Consider the following 22627-nt stretch of genomic DNA (forward strand, 5'->3'; position numbering starts at 1 on the left):
TGGTCTCCTACCTGTTTTTTTAGTTACTTTAATTACTGTCTGTTCTTTCTGGGTGGGTTTTTCATTCACAATTATCTGTAATGTGGTAAGGTATTTTTTACTTTTTATTGCAAACCTACTTGGGTAGTAATTTCACCTCTTGCAAAGTATGAATAAATAGGGGAAAAAAAAACAGATTTAGACCTGTTGATAGAACAAAAAGTGACACAATACTGTATATATACTTACTTTTAAGTAATAATGTTTTAGTATGTGAGTGCTGGCGCGAAGTGATCCCATCTTGGCAACCTCTCTCCTGCCTGGCTTATGTGAGGCCTAGTCTGTATAAAATGCTTTTGTTTTCTAATGTCCCCTTATTTTTTTGTTTGAATTGCTCTTTCCTACAATGCCTTCCAGAGCAGAGGTGGATGCTCATCCTGAAAGAATATTAAAAGAAGGCTCTGGAAACTTTGGCTGTGCAGGTACCCTTATAAGCAATGTTAAGAGAAGTAAGTTGCAAGCTGACTGAATTGTCACTCCTTGTCAAGTTCCTGAGGGAAAGATGGTACTACAAAGGTATTTACTGCTTGCCAGTCTTCTTGTATGTGATATTTTAACATCTCTGGCGTTCATCTCCACACTCACTCGTGCTCAGCAGTACAGAGTTCTTATATTCAACGTTTTCCTGCTCTGGTGAAGGGATATCTGCTCCTCCTCCGAGCCCTGCTCTCTCTGGGAGATTCTCTGCATAAATAACGTTGTTTGTGGTGTTCTGTTTTCGGGTCTGTTTGGTTTTTTGTCTTTTGTTCATGCCAAGGCTTTTAAATACTTGTTTTTCGCCCTGCAGGGGCGGCCTGGGCGCGGCGGGGCAGAAGCGAAACCCCCGTTCCCCGCCCGCCCGCGGCCTTTGTTCGCGCTGAGGGAGGAAGCGCCTGAGGGGCCGCGCGATGGGCGGGAGGCGGCGGCCGCGCGCGTCCCGCTCTTCCCGCCGAGCTGACTGGAAGGGCGTTGCCCGCCCGGGAGCGCGCACGGGGGCGGGCGGGAGCGCGCACCGTGGCCGCTGCCCTCCCGGCCGCGCTGGCGGGTCCCCGTCGAGGTAGCGCGGCCTCCAGCGCGGCGGGGCCTGCGCTTGCCGTCGGCGGCACCGCCCGGCGGGGCGGTGCCGGGAGGCGGGGCGGGGAGCCGAGCCGGGGTTTCCCGGCCGGGCAGTCACGGGCGGGGCGGAGGTTAAGCCGCGCCCAGGCTCTCGCTTCCCGATGGCTGCGGGGAGCTGAGCGGGCACCCGGCGTGCGAGGAGGAGTCGAGACCCAGCGACACCCCCCTCCCCCGCGGCTCCCTCCTCCCGACTAGGCTCCCCGGCCGGCGCTGCCGCTTCCCCGGGACCAGCCGGGCAGAGCGTGGGCGGCTCCCCTTCCTCCTCCGTCCCCTCCTCCTTCTCCTCCGCCCCCCTCTACCCCTCCCCAGGCCGGCGGGACGCGGGCAGGAGCCGTGGGCGGCGGACGTACCGGCCCGGTTAATGAGCAGCGGCCGGAAGGGCAGGTAACCGTCTGAGGGGAGCGAAGGCGGCGGGTGGGGGCGGAGGGACCTGCACAAAAGCCTCGTCACCGTCCTTCGCGCCTTCCCGCCGCCCGGCTCGCCGAGCGCCCGGCCCCACCCTGAGGCCATCTTCCCGCCGGCGGCGGCCCCGGCTCCCCCTCGGCCCCGGCTCCTTCTTCCCCTGCGCGGCCGCCCCTCGCTCCCCTCCCCCGCTCTTCCTCCCCGCTGCCGCACTTCTCCTTTCCCTCCGTCCTCCCCTTCCGCCGCTCCCTCGGTTCTCGCGTCGCCCGGGCACCGGGTTTGCTCCCCCCACTCCGCCCCCGCCATCCCCCGCCGCGGCGGTGCCTCCTCCTCGCCCACCCGTTCTTCGGAGAGAAGGGCGGCTCATGGTTTGTCCACCTCTGTGCATGGCGGGGTTGGAAATAGCCCCCCTCCCCCGCGCTCCCCCACCTCCTCGGGGCTCCAGCTTCCCCTAAAAAAGAAGCGTGTTTGTAGCTGAAGGAGGAGGAGAAAAAGGTGGGGGTGGGACTGATTCTCTCTTGAAGGCTTTAAGGCGAAAAGGGAGGAGACCTTGGATCTTGCAGGGTTCCATTTTTAATTATAATTACGCTGTAGTGGTCTCTGTTAGAGGGTTTGAGGTGTTTTCTTGTACGCGTTAAGATTAAAAAAGGCGAGTTTCCCGAGCGATCCGGCCGGCAAGAAGGGAATATTTGGATAGAGGTTGAAGGAAAAGCGATGGTGTGGCTGCTGTAATGGTGGAAAACTGATTGAGAGGAGACGGGGGTGAGACAAACAGGGTAAGACCGCTCCAGCAGCCCCCATCGGGAAGGGCTGGCAGGCTGGACTCACACCGGGGCTTCTGGGGAGGGAGGGGTGGGGAAGGTTTTGTTCTCTTCAAAATCTGAACTGAGGATGGCTTTAGACCACATCTTTGTTGTTCTTCCTTGTATTACGGTGCTGCATATTTTTGTGTGCCCGTAGCAGCAATAACGAAGATCATGGAGGGTGTTTGCTACAAGAGAAAAATGGAGTTTTCTCCTTGGAAATGGTGTTACAAATATTCTTTCAATTCCCAGCATTTTTTCTTTAAATCCATACAAGGGATATTTAAGGTGGAGGATTTTAAATTCTACAGCTTTATAGAAAATGAAGAGGTGTAAAATATCGATATAAAAGAGACAAGGCGTTCCATTAAAAGAAAAAATCTTGTCCAGAACAAAATCAGAATGATATAGAGGTTGTTGTAAGATGTCAATTTATCATTCCTGAAGATGAACTGAAATTTTAACGAATGTGATGTTTCATTATTCTCCAACAAAGTCATGATTGGGACTCGTCATTTGAAATCAGGCATCCTTTCTAGGATGCCGACTGCCACGTTATTATGCATTGTCTCCACAGCAGAAAATAGGAGGAAAGGACTGTAAATGTAAGGCTTAAGTGATTATTGAAACAGCTTTTGAGAATAGTTGGCTCAACTTGGACGGGGGATTTAAATCTGAAAAATTAAACATTTTGCTGCTGTAAAATATCTGTACCTAATCATGAGAGATTTATCCCATATTTTAAGCTGATCTGCCACACACAAGGATGTGAATCGAGACAAAATGCTGTCGGCGTGTATGTGAAGTACATGTGCAAAAACGAAGATATTATATTAAGACCCAAATTTGTTCTAAATGTAAAAGATCGGAGTTTATTTTTTCCCGTTGTGTGCTTTAGGAGAGGAGAAAGAGAAGGGGCGATAATAGTGTGGTTGTTTTGGTGGCTGCAGATTAGCCAGGGTGTGTGTTTGATTTTCTTTCTGCTGGGAATGAATGGATCTCTCTGTGCCTGGGCCCAGGAGCTGCAACAAGATGGCGTTTGCAGCAAGGCAGCTCTCGTTCTTCAACTCCTCCTCACCACGGCTTGCCCAAACTACAGCTTATTTCGTAATTGTAGTTCACGTTTACTTTCTCATTCTATTTGCTTTCTTCTTTTTTGTGAGGGGAGGGTAGGAAGAGCATTTGGAAGATTGTTATGAGAAATCTGTGCATTTTTTTTTCCCTTAATTTTTGTGAGCTTCTCCAGATAGGAACTAGGTGGGAGGAGTAAATAGTTTTATTGAAATGTTCACATAGGCTCTTACTGGATAAAGGGTTGACACGATTTTCTTTTTTACCTTGCAGTGCCTGCTTAATACCATCAAAATGCTCTTGGTTTTCATTAAGTCTGTGGCTGAAAACCAGTATTTTAAACCCGGAGCACAGGTATACAAAGGCTCTGCTTAGGCTGTGTGCTGTTGCTGGTTCTCCATTAGCCAGGTAGTCATTAAACCCCGTGCAGACAGTTATATTTCTGTGATACAGAAGAGTCTGCCATCTGCTTCAGAATGCTGACCATTTGTGGAGGCTCTTAAAACTGCTTTTGACCTGGAATTATTGTCCTACTCTAGGTAATTGTTCTTATGGGGAAAAACAAGAAAGGTTTTGGGGATATGCAAATAGTTCTGTGTCTGTGAAATCTTGGATTTAAAATGGCATTTTAGTATCTTTTAAGAGAAATGGACATTCAGATTGTAACATTTGTGGTAATTTATTGTAGTGCCAAGCTTCTTAACTTTGGTAGTCTAAATTAAAAACCCAAACACCTTAGTTAACATTTGATATGATGGACTTGGGCTTAAAATAATACGCTACCCAGCAAGAAAAATAAGAAATGCTTGTTATGTCTTCTGTATTCAAATGACCTCCAAACTGTTGGTAATACCAGCTTTTTTAGTACCTTTTATCTATGACTTAATGTATAATCATTTGTTTGTTAGTTTACTGTAATATCCCAGCTGTAGGTCATACTGAGAGGAAACTGGGAAGCAGAAGAGAGAATTTGCAGTTAAGGCTTATGGTTATTTTTTGTTTGTTTTAAAAAATGCAAAAAAAAAAAGGTGCTGAAATTAGCTGAATGAATTTTACTGCTCCATTATGTCAATAATAATTTTTTAGTCAAGAATATTTGTCCAATAAACTGTTCCATTTGATGGTACTTACAATGTGCTGTTGAACTTGAAACTAGTTGTGCAGTTGATTTGGTGCTGATTCTTTGGCCTTTCAGGACAGCATCAGAAAGGGTGACGTGGGATCATGTATTGGATAAGATAAGTTGCATTTATCCTTGTTCAGTCCTTGCAGCTTCTAGATCACTGTGTAGCAAGCGTCCTACCATGAAGTCTTCAACAACGTGCAAGGTTAGAATTCCACAGTAAATCCTAGCAGAGCAATATTTAAATCGCCTCTATACCTTGTCGAAATCTGAAAATATTGTATTTAGACCTAATGATAATTCCTCCAGTGAAGTTTGGTATAATGAGGAAGTGTGTAGAATTTTGTGTAGCATTATTATTAATATCATCCAAGAATAAACACTCTACAGCTATTAAAAATTTGAAAACTAGGACAATTAAACTAATAGGTTAAGAAAAATCCTTCAATTAATACAATTACTTTCAGGATCCTTTAATTATGGTAGAAATACATATCTCTTGTGTTTGTAGGAACCCTTTTCCTGAGGGGCAGCAAGCTGCTGGTGGCTGCAGTGGGCAATGGCTTCTTGGGGCTCTGGAGCCTTCACTTGGGTCATGGGGAAGAACAACCATAACTGTTACTGGTGAAGTAGTTACCTAGTTACGATTGCTCAATCAGTGTGAAACACGATGCTAATTAACTTGTGTTGCTTTTGCAGATTCTGGTGGTGCCTATTTGTGTAGTTAGGAATGTAAAGAAGTGTTACAGTTAGCTAGTGTTGTAGTTACTGTGTTAAAAAACTGGAGTTGCTTGCTTGCTGTGAAACCAGCAATGGATTTGTCTTCTGCAAGTGAGGCTCAGCTCATGTTTCAGTCAGTGAATTGGATTAAATTCTTACTGTCCGTGGATTTTGGCTCTCAGCATTAGTGGATTGGTAATTGATATTCTCAATTTTAATATCCCGTTTTAGCCATATGGCATACCGTATTGTTGCAAGAATTGCATTTAGTGCTAGTTTGTTACTAGCAAGTTGAAATGAGAAATGATGCGTTCAAGCGGTTCGTTTATGCTTAGGTGAGTCGTCTTTGGAGTCTCTAATGCACATGCTCCTGCCAGTATATAGATATATATTTTTTACAGTATTTTACTGGTTATGTTAGGAAAACATCTGTAACCTTGAAAGCAACTAGCTCATGTTAATGAAATTTTTCTTAAGCATGTGATTGGAAATAAAGTGGAATTTTTTTTAAGGAAGTCTCTTGCTCAAAGCGCAGACTCAAAATGAAAAGAATACCTATTCTATTCAAAATGTTGTGTTTTGTTTTGTTTTTTATCCCCACTGATAATGTTGGAACTGGTATTAGCCAAGGTCATGACAAAAACCAAAAATACCCCCAAGCCCCTATGTTTCTATTTAACATAGTATCTCAATTTATTATTTCTTCACAGGGTGTCTAGTATGCTCGGGATTTTCTGTGCATGGATTTGTTTTTCACCAAACAGAAATGCATGCAGAATCCATAGATACTTGAGCCAACTGGTAGTTCAGCAGAACATTAAGAGGTTTTTAAGAGCTTTGAGCTGGCTATGAACAGGACCTTTACTTGAGATGCCAAAATAATCAATGTAAATTACCGTGGAAGCTTCCTAGTACAAAAATATGGACGCTTCAAAATAGGTTTTGAAGCAGAATACTGCATTTTTATTAAAGCACTAGAAGACTTCTAAGTAGAGAGAAAGGACATGACAAGCCTTTGAGTAAAAATACACATTTTAAAGTATTTTTGGGAACATAAAGATCAGACGTTCTTGGCCTGTTTTTTAACAGTCGACCTTCCAAAATGTGTTCTTTACAATTAATATCTTGTAAGACCATATTAATTCACATTAAAAGCAGGTCTCCATTGTATTTATTGGAGTGCACTTTACTGGGGATGCTCTAATTAGATGCCTACATGATAATTTGTAAGTAAATTTGTAAGTAAAAAAAAATACATGTATATTTTGGGACATCACGGAAGTTGGTTTTGTAGGGAGACTTGGAAATCATAACTTTAAATTCTGTCCAGGTTTTTCAGCACTGGCCTGAGGGGAATGAGAATCTCTCTGACCTACTGACCACCCCCTTCTAACCCACCCCAGGTACCATTGGCTTCCTGGCCACAAGGGCCCAGTGCTGGCTCATGGTCACCCTGCTGTCCCCAGGACCCCCAGGTCCCTTTCCCCTACGCTGCTCTCTAATAGGTCATTCCCCAACTTACACTGGAACCTGGGGTTGTTCCTGCCCAGATTCAAGACTCTACACTTGCCCTTGTTATATATCATTACATTTTTCCCTGCCCAACTCTCCAGCCTGTCCAGGTCTTTGATGGCAGCACAGCTTCCAGTGTCACCACTCCTCCCAACTTGGTGTCATCAGCAAACTTGCTGACAGTCACTCTATTCCCTTGTCCAAATCATTGATGAATATATTGAATAATACCGGCCCCAGCACTGCCCCCTGAGGCACTGCACTGGATCCAGGCCTCAAGTGGACTCCGCCCCATTGACTCTCTGACTTTTTCCCTTCAGCCAGTTCGCAGTCCACCTCACTACCTGGTCATCCAGACCGCACTCCCTCAGTTTAGCTGTAATCTCTCCAAGTATATTTTACCAGCTCAGATGTAAGTGATGATTTTTCTCATCCTTATTACAAAATCAAACTGTATTGGGCATGGGAGACTAAATAAGAAATGTGGCAAGGCTTTTTTCAGAAATGCAAACACCCACAAAGTTGACATCACTGCCAGGAAAGCAGTGTCCTACTCCTGTGCCTTGTTCTTCTGTTACTGTAGGCTTAATTAAAGAGCTGATGCCAGTTATTTTCCTTTTTTGTGACAAAGAGTTTCTGCTTAAGTATCGCAGGTGAGCTGTTAATTCTGTACATCTTTATTTTTTTACTGCTTTTCTGGCCTTCTTGCCTATCTTGGGCTAGATTTAGGGAACCATCTTAAATCTGTTCTGTAACATATGCTTTGTGTTCATCCTGACATTTTAGGATTTATTGAAATCTATCAATGGAGGCTATCTTAAATTACTTGCAAAACCAGGAAGTTATTTGACAAGCTGAGTGGGTTTTGTTTTCTCTTTGTGAAATGTTGAAACAAATTTCCAGCACTGCTCTGACAGTAGAATTTTTAATTGTACACTTTGAAATTGCAGTTTAACTTCCATGGAAACTGAAATACGCGTGCCTTGTATTAATGGTGTGTGCTTTACTGTAAGGACTCGCGACATCTGTGGTAACACAGGGTATATTTTACTAGGCATCTTTTGCTATTGAGCTGACACATGTTTTTGGGCCTTGCAAGCACTGCCTGGGGCGGTGCCACCCTTTTGTAGTTGGTGGGGAATGTGGCTTTCTTCTGGAATTACACAAATTGAACTGGCTGGTATACTCTCTTTTAAAACCAGAACATCTTGTGTTCAGTCCGTCTGTTTGGCTTTTGTGGGTATTTGAGGGATTTGCTGAAATAATTGAGGGATAAGAGGTGGCTCGAAGCTCCAAGGTTAAAAGCGTAAAGATGATGATATGAATGTGCCTTTGTTGTTGCAGAGATCTCAAAAAGTAATGCTTGGTTACCTTCAGTAGTGAAATTTCAGTTATAACTGCATAAGACTTGGTGTGTATTTTGTTTGCAGTAAATGAATAGTGCTCACGAAAGCAGGCCTGCGCATGCTTCAGGATGCTGAGAAGAAATTTGTTTATGGTCCTCGTGGATTTTTCCTGTTGGGTTCCCAAAACTGTTTTCTTCACGTAGCCTAACAAATGTGTTTGAAGGGTGGTGCGGTGATTTTTTTGTTTGTCTAGAGAAACAAAGTAGATGTGATAGTCTGAAACCTTTGGTACTCAAAATAAGATTATACCGTACTAATTAAAGAGCTCCCTTTGTCGGAACATATGCTTGATATTCCTGTTGCACATTCTTTGTGAAGTACTGAAGATACACAGCTGTCTGTTTAACAAAGGTGTTGTCTGTACAAAGATCAAGAACGGTTCGCTTGGTGCTTATGGCAATTTAATTGTGCTTCGGGTTACTAAGTCCTGAATTTCAGTACAAGTATTATCTGGTTAGTGCCTGAAAACTTTCTGTAGAAGTTAATATACCAAGCTGGTATGTTCTCTACTGAAGTCAGTGTGATTTCTGTTTTAGAAACAAACTTAAAGACACCTGCCCCCCAAAAACCTGCAGTTTTGCACAACAATAGTGCCCAGAGGCTCCAAACAGACATGAAGCAGTGCTTGTGGAAAGAGTAGAAGAGAATGGGTGCAGGACCGTAAGATTTACAGATTTCAACTAACCTTACTGGCTTCTGGCTTTGTTAAACAGACTTTGCTTTTTTGACTTCACTTTGCATGTTGTGTTTGTGGTTTTTTTCCTAACATAGATTGGATTATCTTCTGATTTCAGTTTTTCTTAGTTCCCACCCTAGCTCCTAACCCTGGTAGTACTTGACTTGTCTTCTGTTTTTCATCTTTTCCTCTTTATTTTGATCACCTAACCAGATGCATGCTATCTACAGGAATACAACTGCTACTTACAGACTAATGCCAGAAGTTTTAAGAGGGTTAATGCAGTACTATGGAAAGAAGAACATGGAAGAGTGAAAGCAAGTATTTCCTGTTGTACCTTTGTGCTTTCTCTTGCAATACTGTGTCCCTGGCTTGTACTTGAGGTTTACCTTTCATATCAGCATTAAGCATTGTTGCATTGTCTGTTGCCAAACACCACTTCTGGCTTCAAGGTCTCCTGTGTTACTCTAATTTTCAGTCTGTCAACCTTGCTTTTCTTGTTCCTGTTCTTCTGTACCTCAACTCATTTTGTATCAACAGTACATATCAAAGTAGAGCAATCAATGAGCTACTAGGGGCTATAAATTATTGCTATCAAAGCTAATGGAACTGCTTGCACGTTGATTAAAGTTGGGTTGTGTTGGTTGCAGGGCAAGGCAACAAAGTATTGCGCAGTCTATTTGGGGTAAAAAGATTAGAGAAGTCATCACAGAATCCCAGAATGTCAGGGGTTGAAGGGACCTGGAAAGCTCATCCAGTGCAATCCCCCCATGGAGCAGGAACACCCAGATGAGGTTACACAGGAAGGTGTCCAGGCGGGTTGGAATGTCTGCAGAGAAAGAGACTCCACAACGCCCATGGGCAGCCTGGGCCAGTGTTCTGTCACCCTCCCTGAGAAGACTTGCCCTTTCTGAAGACTGGAGTGACATTTGCTTTCCTCCAGTCCTCAGGCACCTCTCCCGTTTCCCAAGACTTGGCGAAGATGATGGAGATGAAGTGGAAATGGCACTAAAAACTGGCGGTTAATGCTAAAGGAGTTGAAGCACTGAAAGGTGACAGTTGAATTAAGAAACAACTGCTCAGTTACTGAGAGGCTCTGCAGATAGAAGCATCGAGTGATAAATGCTTAGTCATTTCTGTGTTGGTTAATTAATAGTAATATATTCTCCTTCAATGCTGCCTGGGTTTTGTTTTTCAGGCTGAAGGGTGACATCTAGTAGTATGTGACAACAAAATTGCTTGGTTTTGGATCAGGGGATACTTTATTAAGTGACAGTTTTCAGTAACTTATTTTTCTGATAAATGTAACTAGAAATTTATGCACAATCAGGTTTTAAGTTTTCCTGGTTTACTGTGGTTTGGGTGTTTTTTTAATTGTACGATCAGGAAGGACAATAGCCAAAACCATCACTGTCCAGTTTGATAAAATGGATGCAGTTTATCCATATCCATAACAGATGTCTTAGGCATCTGTTAAACTTGCAACAATCAGTACTTTTTTTTTTAACATAAATTCTCTGCTGTACCTAGAACTAAGATTTCTTTTTTAATGATGCACGTAGCTTGCAGATGCATTTAGAAAGGATTAACGAAGTGACCTGTTACAGTCCAGATTTTTATGCTTAAATATTGCATCAGTATCTTCTTTTCAATGTAGGTCATGGGATTAGCATCAGGAAATGTGAGTATTTTGGCAACACGGGGATGTCGTTTCCCGTGGAGACAGCTGGAGTTTGCTCACTGGTGGTGGCAGAAGGTGATGGGCCACTTCACTCCAGAGCTGGTCATTGCGAGCGTGTGTCCCTGCCATGATCTTGGGCATTGTTGTTGGCCGATGAGCGTTCTGTTTTGAGAAAGTGGTAGGCTATCCAAAAGGTTTATTTTCAAACACTTGTTAAACATAGGGAGTGAGGAGTCCTTAGGTCTTAAAAAATATAGGCATGCAAGTGAGTGCTGATAAGTTTGGTGACTTTGAGTAGATGTTGTGTTGCTTTATGTGGTAATAACCTCTGGCAAATTGAGGAATGTGCACATAGGAGTTAACTCTTTTGTAAATTGAACTATATGTGATAATAAAGTATTTGTGAAATCAGTTGGTTTAATTACAGGTGTTTTTTAGCTAGTGTAATTATTATTTTGTACTCGCACGCTGTATTGAAAATGGAAATCTGTTAGCTCTTTAACCAGCTAGTGTAACTGTTGCACAATGAGCATTAAGTTATCGATCTGATATTCACTTGTTTTGTGTGTACTTCACACTAATGTGGGGAAAAATGTCTGCTGAGCACAGTAACTGCTTCAGCTGCAAACTTGGCAATTCTTCAACACAAGCAGCAGCCAATACCTCCCACAGAAATGGTCCAGCCATGCTCGCCTTTGACTACACAAGTGTTTTCAGTAAGTCTTTGAAGGAGTTGTACAATCCAGCGTTGTCCCTACCAGGGTAATCTGTTTTGCAAACCTGTTAGTAAGGTATTGCTTGCTTTCCAAAGCTCATGTGCTTGGAAATTATAGACGTAGTAGATGATTCCCAGAAAGAAGACATCAAGTAAATGAGAAGGGACTATATCCATTCACTGGAGCGTATTTACATTTATGAATTTGTAATTATTATTTTATACATCTGTAGGCCGTCCTTCAAAGCTGCTCTTGTAGGAGATGATCTGTACTTGCCAAAACAGGCTAAGCTAGAATTAACTCTTGGAGGAGCACATACACATGCAGATATCAAAATGTCCTTCAAGTTTCCAGCTGTCTGATAGAACTGTTTCTGTTGATAGTCAGGATCCAGCCATCATACTGAGGATATGTTGTTTTTTGTACACAGAACAGTCTTGAAGCATAGCTTTAAATTTCAGGCTTCTAATTACTGTTTCCTGGTGGCATAATTGGAATTTCATGTTGTTGGCAGTGATTTGGAAAGGTCATGTAATCTATTGGGCGTCAAGGTACTTTTCTGTGATAATAATCAGCTATGTAGACTGTAAGAAATAATTTTAATAAACTAACTTGTAATTCGCAGTTTGACAGATGTTATCTCTACTGTGTATTTGGTACATTATAGCGGTGATAAGTGTTGGGTACCTGAAGAGAAGCGTGTGCATGTTGCATTAGTGACCGCCTGCCTGCAGCAGCTGGCCTTGGTGCATCTGGGACATGTCCCATTCACATGGAACATAGACCAGAGCAGCAGAGTAGCTTAATTGGAAACTATTGCTTTACTTTAATAGTAATATTGATGCTTGCTAGTCAGTTTTCAGGTGTGGTTGTTGTGTTTGTGGTGTTGGGGTTTTGTTTGTTGGTTTGTGGTGTGTTGTTTTTTCTCTCTCCAGTGAAATAATCTCTGGTTGAGTGCCTTGGATAAAACGACCTTCTGTGCCACTCTTGCAGGAGGATGTGTTATGCAAGAAATTTTTAAAATTCAAGTGGTGTAATGGTCACGGAAACCAGTTTTTACTAGTATTGACTGAGATGTGTTGATAAAGCCGATTAAAATGCATGCCGGTACAGAAGACTGCACACAGTGCTAAAACCCCCTTTGGAACCTTCTTCAGGCTGAACGTGTTTCTCGGCCTCTCCTCGTATGAGATGCTCCAGTCTGTTAATCACCTGCAAGGCCTTTCGCTGGACTCTCTCCAGTAGCTCCATGTCTTTCTTGCACCGGGAAGCCCAGAACTGGACACGGTGCTCCAGACTGGAGGGGAAGGGTGACCTTGACCTCCTGGCAGTGCTCTTCCCAATGCAGCGCTGGATGCCGTTGGCCATCTTTGCCATGAGGGAGCATTGTTGGCTCGTGTTGAGCTTGCAGTCGGCTGGGACCCCCGAAACGTGAAGTGATGTGCCTCTCTTGGGGCTGGTTTGGGGTGTAATCCCTCCTGTAGCTGTGCTGGAGGTGTCTGTGCTGTGTCCTTGTCCCTACAGCAGGAGCAGCTGCTTGTGGATCCTGGGCAAACCTTGTCGCAGGGGCCGAGCCGAACCCTCAGTGACTGATGTCTCCTTTGACGTGCCACGTCCTGATGCAAGGCCAGGCACAGGGGACCTGATGTTGTGTTTTAAGAGGCTGGAATGCTTTTGCTGCAGTTCAAATTTTGGCCTTTGGCATCTAGTTAAGCTACGTGTAAAGCAGTCTTAAGAAGGTGTGCAGGTGGAATTAACATCCAGAATGGTTGGGGTTTAAGTTCCTCATTGAATCCATAGTTAGAGAAGAAAAACATGTTTATGCAGCTTATGGCTTTGGAGAGGGCTACAATGAATATATTTAATCTTCTTAAGAAGTTGCTTGATTTTGGAGGGTTGTTCAGATTTGCGATGATGTTAAAGACTTTTGAATGCTTTCAGTGTTCTTCCAAGTCCCTTTTCGTTTTTTCTCTCTTCTCTGCTTTCCCCCACCTTGTGAAAAAAGCTGTAGTCTCTTCTGCAGAAGAGCCTTCTTTGTGGGAAGACTTGTGCTCTTTGCCCAGGAATGATGATGCTTTTGTCTTCTGGAGCGACTGTATTGTTTTTTAGTCCGAACTGCCGTGCCGCTTGACTTGGAGCAAAAAGTTGTGGGAACGTGGGGACTCTGGGCAACCCAACCGTGTGCAGGGCTGGCTGACCTCCAGGTGCTTTGGTGTCATGGTTTAACCACGTAAACCATGCCTGAAGAGTTTTGCGGTACTTTTTGTTCTCTTCTGTTTTAGAAACCCCAGTTCTTGATGTTGAGAACCTCAGGTTCTCGGCTAAGCCAGGGTTACAAGGGCTGGTTAAGGTGGAGCACATGAGCTTGTTACAAGAACTTTTTTGGTTGCTGAACCAGTACTGTGGTGCAGTGAATGAGTTGGCCTGTAATTTTCATGTCGCTTTTACCAGGCTACATTTTGGCTAAAAGTGGAAGCTTGTGGCAATGCGGATCCTTTTCCTTAAGCAGCTCGTCTGCTTTTGTTCTTAAATGAGCTCCATCTTTACTGTAGAACTGAAAATATCTCAGTCGCCAGGATTGCATTCTGCGAGCATCCCAGAATGCCTTCAGCATACGTAACTGAAAACTTAACCTGGTCTGAAAAATAAACTAAACTTGGTTCAAAAAGTTTGCTGTTATGCTTCCTTATTCTTCTTGCAGGCTGGTTAAAATAGCTTTTTTGGTTTATTTTTGTTTTTCTTTTTTTTTGCAGAAGGCATATGAAATCTGCAACACCTCTCCTGCATTAATGAGGGTGCAGCACAGGACAATAATGGTGTGTGTTTTGGCCTTTGCTATTGTGTATTCTGTGTGCCGTTAGTGTTCCAGCATAATTTTACTTGTTTACATTTCAGGTAATTCCTTCAGAATTCTGTTAGATTTCGTTACCTCTGCAGTGTGGGCAAATTTTTCTATCAAGAATTCTGAAAGTTGAAGAGGGTTGATCTTTTCCTCGGAGCTTAAAATGGTCATGTCATGTGTTTGTCTTGGGGGGATGGAGTTTGGCCTGTGTGAGTTACTGTTTTATGTCTAAAAGTGTGTTGTTCTGGCAGTAAAAAATAAAACTGCTTACACTGTGATGGTTTTGTAATCACAATATTAAACTGTTCATCTCTAAATGAGCTTGGATGAGGATGACCCATATCCTAAGTAGCTTAAACTCCATACCAGACAACGAAGTGGTTTGTAAATTTTCCAGCTAACAGTGAACTGTAAAATCAGAAAGATGCATTACATATAAGCATTTCAGTTTAAACTATATGAAGTTGTAGGCTCGCTTTCTGATTTAAGATTATTTTTCTTCAGTACATTCTTGCTTTGTGCTTCGAATAACCTTCCAGTGTCCTGGCGCAGCAGCTTTGAAGCTGTAGCCCCAGGTGTCCCTTGACATCACCCGTGGCCCTTGTCTTGCTGTGTGACAGAGACAGGTCGCAGATGCTTCGAATGTATAAGCGGTTTTCCATGTTTCGAACCTTGGGGTGAACTATAATTACTACTGCGTGCTGCCAGAGGAAAAGATGGTCTGAAATTTCTCACATGGAATTTTTTCACCTTGCTACAAAGCCAGTTTGTATGTTAAATCCTTACAGTCTTCTAGATTGCAAGTGTGTGCGTTACTTAATGTGTCAATTTTTACTGTTTAGTACCTTTAGTGATTAGAAATCGAAAAGTGTTGTGCTCTCACTTGAGCTCATTAGTAGGAGGTTTATGTAACTTCTTTTGATAACATAGATATCCTGGTATTTAACAGTGCTTAGAAAGCAAGCGTACCTCACGAACAGTGTCGTAGAAATCATTTCAGTGCTCTGAAAAGGCAGATTTTGGAAGGGGCACTTTGTAGTGTAGTGAAAATTACAGTCTTGTATGAGGGAGAAAATGCTTTGTTCCAATCCTAAACTCTGTAATAGTATGGACTTGTGTGTCACTAGGGTAGGAGAATTAATGATCTGAGGATTGCAAGGGTTTTCTTGGAAAAAGAATGTCAACAGCTTCTTGACATGAACAAGTCTTTTGGTTATGTTAGTGTTATTAAAGCAATGCCCATTTCCTTCATGAAGACAAGCTGGCTCTTTCAGTTAGCTAACAAAAATAGTTTGTGCTTTGACGGTATTCTAATTTCTGCTAATTTGTTAAGAAATTGGTGTTATTTATTGATAATTGTACTAATACTGTGTATTTTTTTTTCCCCGCCCAGAATTTACATGTTTGACAGCAGAAGTTGGCTTTCTACTGTAGCGAGAGAAAATGTAAGTAGAGAAATAAGGTAATTTCTTTTTTTCTGGTGCTTGAGAAACTCAGACTATTTTTAAAAAGTGGCTGTCTTCGGGTTTTTAGCTGTTAGTCTGTGCGAGACTACAGTACCTGCTTTCTATTTTATGTCAACAGGAAGGATTTTAAAATGGCCAGGAAACCTGCTAAATAATGGATGTCAGTGCCTGCCTTCTTTCAGAAACCGAACTGGGAAAGCAGAGGGAGACCATAGATGACACTGTTTCATCTCAGTGGGGCAGGGAACTGTAATAAATAAAATGATGAGAACGGTTATTCTCTCATGAATGAGAAATTACTTATCTGCCATGCTTGACAAAAGAAGGCCAAATTTCTTTTGAGCAAAGTGGCTCTTGTCAGAATGTTCTTTTCAGCGTGTCAGTATTATTTAAACAGAACTCCAAAGTTTCAGAGTTTATATTCTATGTAATCATTAGCATCACTAATATTCTTGGAACTGTGAAACCTTCATTCCCTTCCAGACTATAACTTCAAATGTTTCTGCCTCTTGTGGAGCCCCTTAGTCTGTGAGGAACATTCCTGCTTAGCCATATGTTGTGTAGAAAGTATTTCCTTAGTTAAATTTGTTACTTTCAATTACTAGATATTTACCAGCCTCTCAAAAGCAAACAGCAAGCCAGCCCTGTCTCTGAAAGTGAGCACTGTGTTCCCAGTGTAGACAAGGAAGTTGAGGAAGTTGAGGAAGTTGATGAGGCCTCTACAGACAGCTGGGAGCAGCCTCACGGTCACAGGCCCTGGTTGTGGTGGGGGTTTAACCTCCCTGATGTTCGCTGGAAGGACAACTCAACTGTCCAGTCACAGTCCAGGAGGTTCCTCCAGTGCCTTGATGAGAACTTTCTGATGCAAAGGGTGGAGGAGCCGACTAGGAGAGGTGCGCTGCTGGACCTCATCCTCACTAACCAGGTGGGTCTGGTTGAAGTGGTAGAGGTTGAGGGCTGCCTTGGTTGCAGTGACCATGAGATGGTGGAGTTCAGGATCTCCTGTGGCAGGAGGATGGAACGACTTATCCTTGGTGCCATCTCAAGGCATATCAAGGATAAGAGGGTCATTAGGGGCAGTCAACATGGCTTCACCAAGGGGAAGTCGTGCTTGACCAACCTCATTGACTTCTATGAGGACATAACAAGGTGGATGGATGATGGCAGAGCGGTGGATGTGATCTCCCTTGACTTGAGTGAGGCATTTGACACAGAGTCCCACAGCATCCTCACAGCTGAACTGAGGGAGTGGGTCTGGATGAGCGGGGAGTGAGGTGACTGCGAACTGGCTGAAGGGAAGAAGCCAGAGAGTCGTGGTCAATGGGGCAGAGTCCAGTTGAGGCCTGGATCCAGTGCAGTGCCTCAGGGGGCAGTGCTGGGGCTGGGATTATTCAATATATTCATCAATGATTTGGACAAGGGAATAGAGTGACTGTCAGCAAGTTTGCTGATGACACCAAGCTGTTCCTCTTCAGTGATTTCTAACCTCTAAAATTATTTATACCTTTTTTTCTGGTGATCACTGTATCTGGAGATGTGTGTACTTAACGATTAGAAGGCATCCCTGAATTTTTTTTGTCTTCTCTTTTGGATCATGTAAAAGGGAGGGAGAACACTTCAAATTTGTTCTGCAAGCAATTCCGATCTTTCTTACTGATTTTTTTCCTATTGAATACAATTTATATAGGAATCATGTATACTTCTGATTGAATAATAAATACCCCTTCAGCTTTTCAAAGCCAATATGGTGTCAAAACATCGGACCTAACCATGGGTTGTGTATAATTCCTTTGTCATTGTGAAAACGTACAAGCTGCAGTGCATGTTGCTAATAGGATTTATGGTATCTAATAGATTAGCATGGCTTCGTTTAATCGGATGACCTGCTATGAGACTGTCTGGTAGGCATAACACAAACTCCTTATTTAGGCTGTAAAGTTTTGACTCTGTTTCTGTAAATGATTTATTTTACTTCTGGCCGTTTCCCACATGCTGGAGTGATGTGTATTAGCAGGAAAGATGTCAAGGAAACAAATATCAGGCAGCCTATTCATTTTGGAGAAAGGTGACTTAGTTAACCTTCTTATGAAATTACTCTACTTGGGTAATACCTTAGAAATTTAAACACTCTGTATTACCAGATTTTGTATCAACTGTGGCTTGGTGGGATTATTTTACTTTTTGAGAGTGGTAATGCATAGTAAAAATACCTTGAAGGAAACAAAGTTTGGCCATCAAGGGATGGAAGTTCTAAGTATTTGTCTTAATGATAGATGTGGTTTCAAATCTGCATTCTCTTCTGTGAATCTTTAGAGGTTGTTCACAGGACAGGCTATATAGGTGAGGATGGAGGACTGCAGCCTTTTCTCTTCTTTTTTTATAGGAATAGTGTGAGAAAACAAAATAATGAAGTGTATAGTGAGCATTGTCTCATTGTTACCAGGTAGTTTTAGAGAGGAATTGGATTTAACCCAAGAACGTATGTTTGGATGAGCTGTGTTCAATTCTTCGCATTTCTCTTATCTAAGCAAGCACTAGTCAACATAAAAATGTGACGATATTAATGATACCTTATTTTCAGTAACTGGACTTAATTGGATGAACAGCTTGAGCCCTAGAAAGGACATTACAGTTGTAACAATGCAGTGAGTGGATCAGAGTTCTTCTTTTGCCTTTGAATTGTTCTGTTACTGTTTTCTGAGTAGTGAGCTTTCCCTTTACATTAGAATTATTATACTGGGATCCTATACTGTATCTCCATTTGCAGGTTGGAAGTTTTCTTGATTTCATAAGGCTTTCTGTTCAGTTCAAAGATTCTGTGCAGTTGTTCAACATATAAGGGACTGCCTGGACATATAACTTCCCTCTCTACATAGGAATAGAGCTCAGTAGGTTAGAGAGAAACAAACCCAGAAGTTGTTACTTTGAGCTATGTGCTGTGATAAATCCTTTTGACATAGCTGAATTGTGAAGTTTTATTGTATATAAGTAATAAATTATGCGAAGCCAGTACTTGATTTTCCTACGTGGAAAACAGGAACAAAGCGACTCTTCTATGGGTAACTTGTAAGGAGAGATTAGAGGCTTGGGTCAATTGGAGTGTGAAGAAAAGTAAACTACCTTGCAAGGACAGGTATTGTTGTCCCCAGCAAGAGGAGCATTATCTACCAGGTATCCTTGTCAACAAGATTAGGGGGAATTAGGCTTAGGGCAGAGACACTTAAGCACTTCAGCCTCTGGAAAGGTCTTGAGTGAGCTCAGCCAAGCGAATGTGTTATTCTCGAGCAGCCTGTCTTCCAGAACACAGGCCATATTAAAAAGAGTGTGAGGTAAGCATGAGTTCGGCTGCTACCTATTTCTTCATAGCTATGGTGATAGGTTGGAAAGAAAGGAGTGTGGAACGTGAGTAGTACCTTTTTGCAGAAGGCTTGCTTGATTTAGAAATGTAGTAACTTCTTTCAAAACCCCAGAAATAGAAGCATCATCCTTCTCAAGCTTAGAGTTCCTCCTAGAAGCTTTCTCTTTAAGTGGGGTTGAATGCCTTTAGAACATACTCAGAAAACAAAGCTCTTATTTCATGGCATCCAACTGTGCGAGTCTGAGACGAGCATAGATCATATATTGAACAGTCTCTGCTTGTTACTTCTGTGTTGGTAATATTAATAAATCTGTATTAAAAATTCCCATGTATCAAGAGTGAGTATAGATAAAATACTTGTTTTCCCTTACGTTTTCCTGACCTTACCTGTTGTTCTTGCTCTTTTAAAGACTTCTTTTTTTGTAAATGCTTGATAATGGTGAGCTCTGCTGACTTTCAGTGTAGATGAAAAATAGACAAGAGAATTGCCTAAGACTTGGTGTAAAAGAGATCGAGGAACAGCCAAGTTGGTTGTCTGGTTGTCCCATAAATTTGAGTCTGCTTCAGAGAACTCCTACATTTTAATGCCCTTGGGTTCCTTGGGATTTTTGTTTCCTGAGTGAGTTCAGTCATGTTGGCAGGAATTGGAACTTCCTGTTGATGTTGAAACAACAAAGACTACAAAGGGAATGTGGAAATCTGCTTTAAACAATTTCTTTGGATGTGGTCAGAAATGCAGCTCAGAGCTTGTAGTTGCTTGGAATGCACAAGGGCTGACTTGTAACTCTGAAAGTGTATCTGACTTCAAGATATGAATTAATCGTACGGATATACGATATTACAGATGGGGAAGACATCAAGACTTGGGTGCAGTCAGCTACTAATTGTCACACAGCTAATAATAATCCAGAATAAAAGTACAGTGTTCAGTTTCTTTGAGGTGAACTTATATGACTTTTTTCCTCAGGATTAGTGTTCAACTCCTTTGGCCTCTTCCTGTTCCATACAAATAAGTTTTCTATTTAAATGCTAGAGAATTCTATTGCATGGTGCACGAATTCTGGCAGAAATAAATTAGCACTATTTTGAGCTGTGTATTACAGGAGAACATATCTACTTTGACTGACATTAGATTATTCATCCTATTATGTTTTGAAATAAAGCTGTGTGTAAATCTTGAATGTAGCTACCTGTAATTCTGCAGCTGGAATTCTGGTGTCCTAAATCTTTATCTTAATCCCATCATTGAGTTGCTGTAACCTTGAACAGTTTTGGATTGTAATTTTGTTCTCTGAGATAGGAATGATGCCACCTCCAAGTTCTTTGTACTCTGCTGGAGAGGCTGGTATTTGCTTAGTGTTATCTGCTGGTTCACTCTTCAGACCAAACTGAATCAGAAAAACACTAATGAGAAAAAAAAATGCAAAAGAGAGGCCTGAAGGGAAGGAATATATTCATCAATGATTTAGATGAGGGAATAGAGCGCACTATCAGCAAGTTTGCTGATGACACCAAGCTGGGAGGAGTGGTGACACTGGAAGCTGTGCTGCCACCAGAGACCTGGACAAGCTGGAGAGCTGGGTGGGGAGAAATTTAATGAAATAGAACAAGGGTAAGTGTAGAGTCTTGAATCTGGGCAGGAACAACCTCAGGTTCCAGTATAAGTTGGGGAATGACCTATTAGAGACCAGCGTAGGGGAAAGGGACCTGGGGACAGCAAGGTGACCATGAGCCAGCACTGGGCCCTTGTGGCCAGGAAGCCAATGGTACCTGGGGTGGGTTAGAAGGGGGTGGTCAGTAGGTCAAAGAAGTTCTCCTGCCCCTCTGCTCTGCCCTGGGGAGACCACACCTGGAATCTTGTGTCCAGTTGTGGTCCCTCAGTTCCAGCAGGACAGGGAACTGCTGCAGAGACTCCAGCGCAGGGCAATGAAGATGCTGAAGGGAGCTGAGCACATTCATGTGTGGTGCCACCTTATTCTGAAGATATTTCAGAGAAATATTTTCACCTATATTCCAGTACTTATAAACCGATCTGCCTTTTTCTCAAGTGTTTTTTGAGATGATTGAAAGGACTTGTCTGCTCTAGTAATTTCAAGCTATGACTTCTACTAATTCTCGTTATTATCACCTGTCTTTCAGCTTTCTGGTTGTTTCGGAGGTGGCAGTGAAGCACACCTTTAGCACAGGAAAATGAGTGAGCTTGACCAGTTACGCCAGGAGGCCGAGCAACTGAAAAACCAAATCAGAGTACGTATTGTACCAGTGGATCTTGAAACCACAGTACAGATGGTCATCTGTGTGCCTTGAGGAGAACGGAGATGGACAGCAATGATGCATTAAGTCAAATGTTTTCACAATGTCAAAGTTAATGTGGATATTTAGAAAGGCCAAGCACATGTCACTGCCTTAGGATGTTACTTTTTTGTCTTTTAATGTTGCTTAGAAAATAATAGTTACAGAAGTAATGCACAAAATGGATTAGATGAAAATGAATGTTTACTGAAATTTTTCTGAGCCAGAACCTGACCAATGTTAAGCAAACCCCTGCTTAAAATAAGGTCAGTGATAAGGTTATTCAGGGCTCTGTCCAGTTAGGCCTCGAAAACCTCCAAGGATGGAGGCTGCACAAGCCATTCCGTTGTCTGGCTGTCTTTGTGGTGAAAATTGTGTCACCTTTCTCTCAAAAGAAGAAGAAAATGTTCAAGTTAAATGCTCAATGTGTTTTAATAGTAGACAGCATATTATGCTGATGCTGCAATTAGGATGGGTCCTCTCTGGGTGACAAACAAATGCTTCCTGAACCTTGTTCTGAGGGTGCGTGATCAACTTGACAAAGCAGAGATAAATGTACAGAACTTCTGAATCCTCGAACTTACTTTCTTCTGTTGCAGGATGCTAGGAAAGCATGCGCGGATGCCACCCTGGCTCAGGTAAGCATTTAAGAGTTTAACGTGAATTATGAAAATTTGTCTCCTTTATAAGAAGAAAATACAGTGTAATTCCATGAAAGGAGTTTAGTGTGAGGGAGGCATTCTTATCTGTTCATCTGAGTCCTCAGCCGCATTGATAGCCTTTGGAAAGAAGCAGATATCTTTGCTCAAGTGCGCTTGCAAAAGAATTGTGTAACATGGGGGCGCGAGAAGTATACACACATTATGCATAAAATAAACTTACAAGCTTCGGTCTGCGTTGGAAAGCTCATTCAACTGTAGTTGTGTATGAGGTGTTACTTTTGGAACTGTGAAGCACGGAATTCCGTGCGTGACCCCATTGCTATTGCAGATCACAGCCAATATCGACCCAGTGGGGAGAATTCAAATGCGCACTAGAAGAACACTCCGGGGACACCTGGCGAAAATTTATGCAATGCACTGGGGGACTGATTCCAGGTGGGTGCTTATGATACTAAATCAGATCACTTGGCTTCACTGCTCTTTGTAAAGTTGGGTGCACAGGACTCTCATTTTTCCTGTTCCTACCAGAAGGAACCACTAATTCCTAGAGGATTTGGGCAACCAGGAGTATTGCAGTTCTGACATTCGTTCAGGGGCTTTGGGTATATTATTACTTAAATTTCTCTTTTAAAAAACAGGAAAAAGGAGAATGTGCTGACAGTGTAGATTCCCAAATTTGATGCTCTGAATCCTGTGTGTAGAATACAGAAGCACTCGTTCTGTGCAAGTGTTCTCTCTCAGTTTTCAACATTGAGATGTTAGT

At 42.5% G+C, this 22627-nt stretch overlaps 1 protein-coding gene across 7 annotated transcripts in view; it reads left to right on the forward strand.

Annotated features, from left to right (window-relative positions):
- Positions 1 to 1216: 1216 nt before the first annotated feature.
- GNB1 (G protein subunit beta 1) overlaps positions 1217 to 22627 on the forward strand; it is a 28742-nt gene continuing 7331 nt past the window's right edge. For 2 of the 7 annotated variants that reach the window (XM_080358700.1, XM_080358706.1), the window contains exons 1-6: positions 1217 to 1518; positions 13998 to 14060; positions 15480 to 15531; positions 21050 to 21157; positions 21802 to 21840; positions 22193 to 22299. In XM_080358700.1, the coding sequence (XP_080214826.1) occupies positions 21101 to 21157; positions 21802 to 21840; positions 22193 to 22299 (203 nt within the window). In that variant the 5' untranslated portion in view covers positions 1217 to 1518; positions 13998 to 14060; positions 15480 to 15531; positions 21050 to 21100. Of the gene's footprint in view, positions 1519 to 3584; positions 3765 to 13394; positions 13501 to 13600; positions 14061 to 14722; positions 14856 to 15479; positions 15532 to 21049; positions 21158 to 21801; positions 21841 to 22192; positions 22300 to 22627 lie in introns of those variants that run through there. The other 5 variants (XM_080358702.1, XM_080358703.1, XM_080358704.1 and 2 more) reach the window with 5 other exon arrangements.

The sequence above is a fragment of the Nesoenas mayeri genome (assembly GCF_963082525.1).
Source record: "Nesoenas mayeri genome assembly, chromosome: 24".
NCBI lineage: Eukaryota > Metazoa > Chordata > Aves > Columbiformes > Columbidae > Nesoenas > Nesoenas mayeri.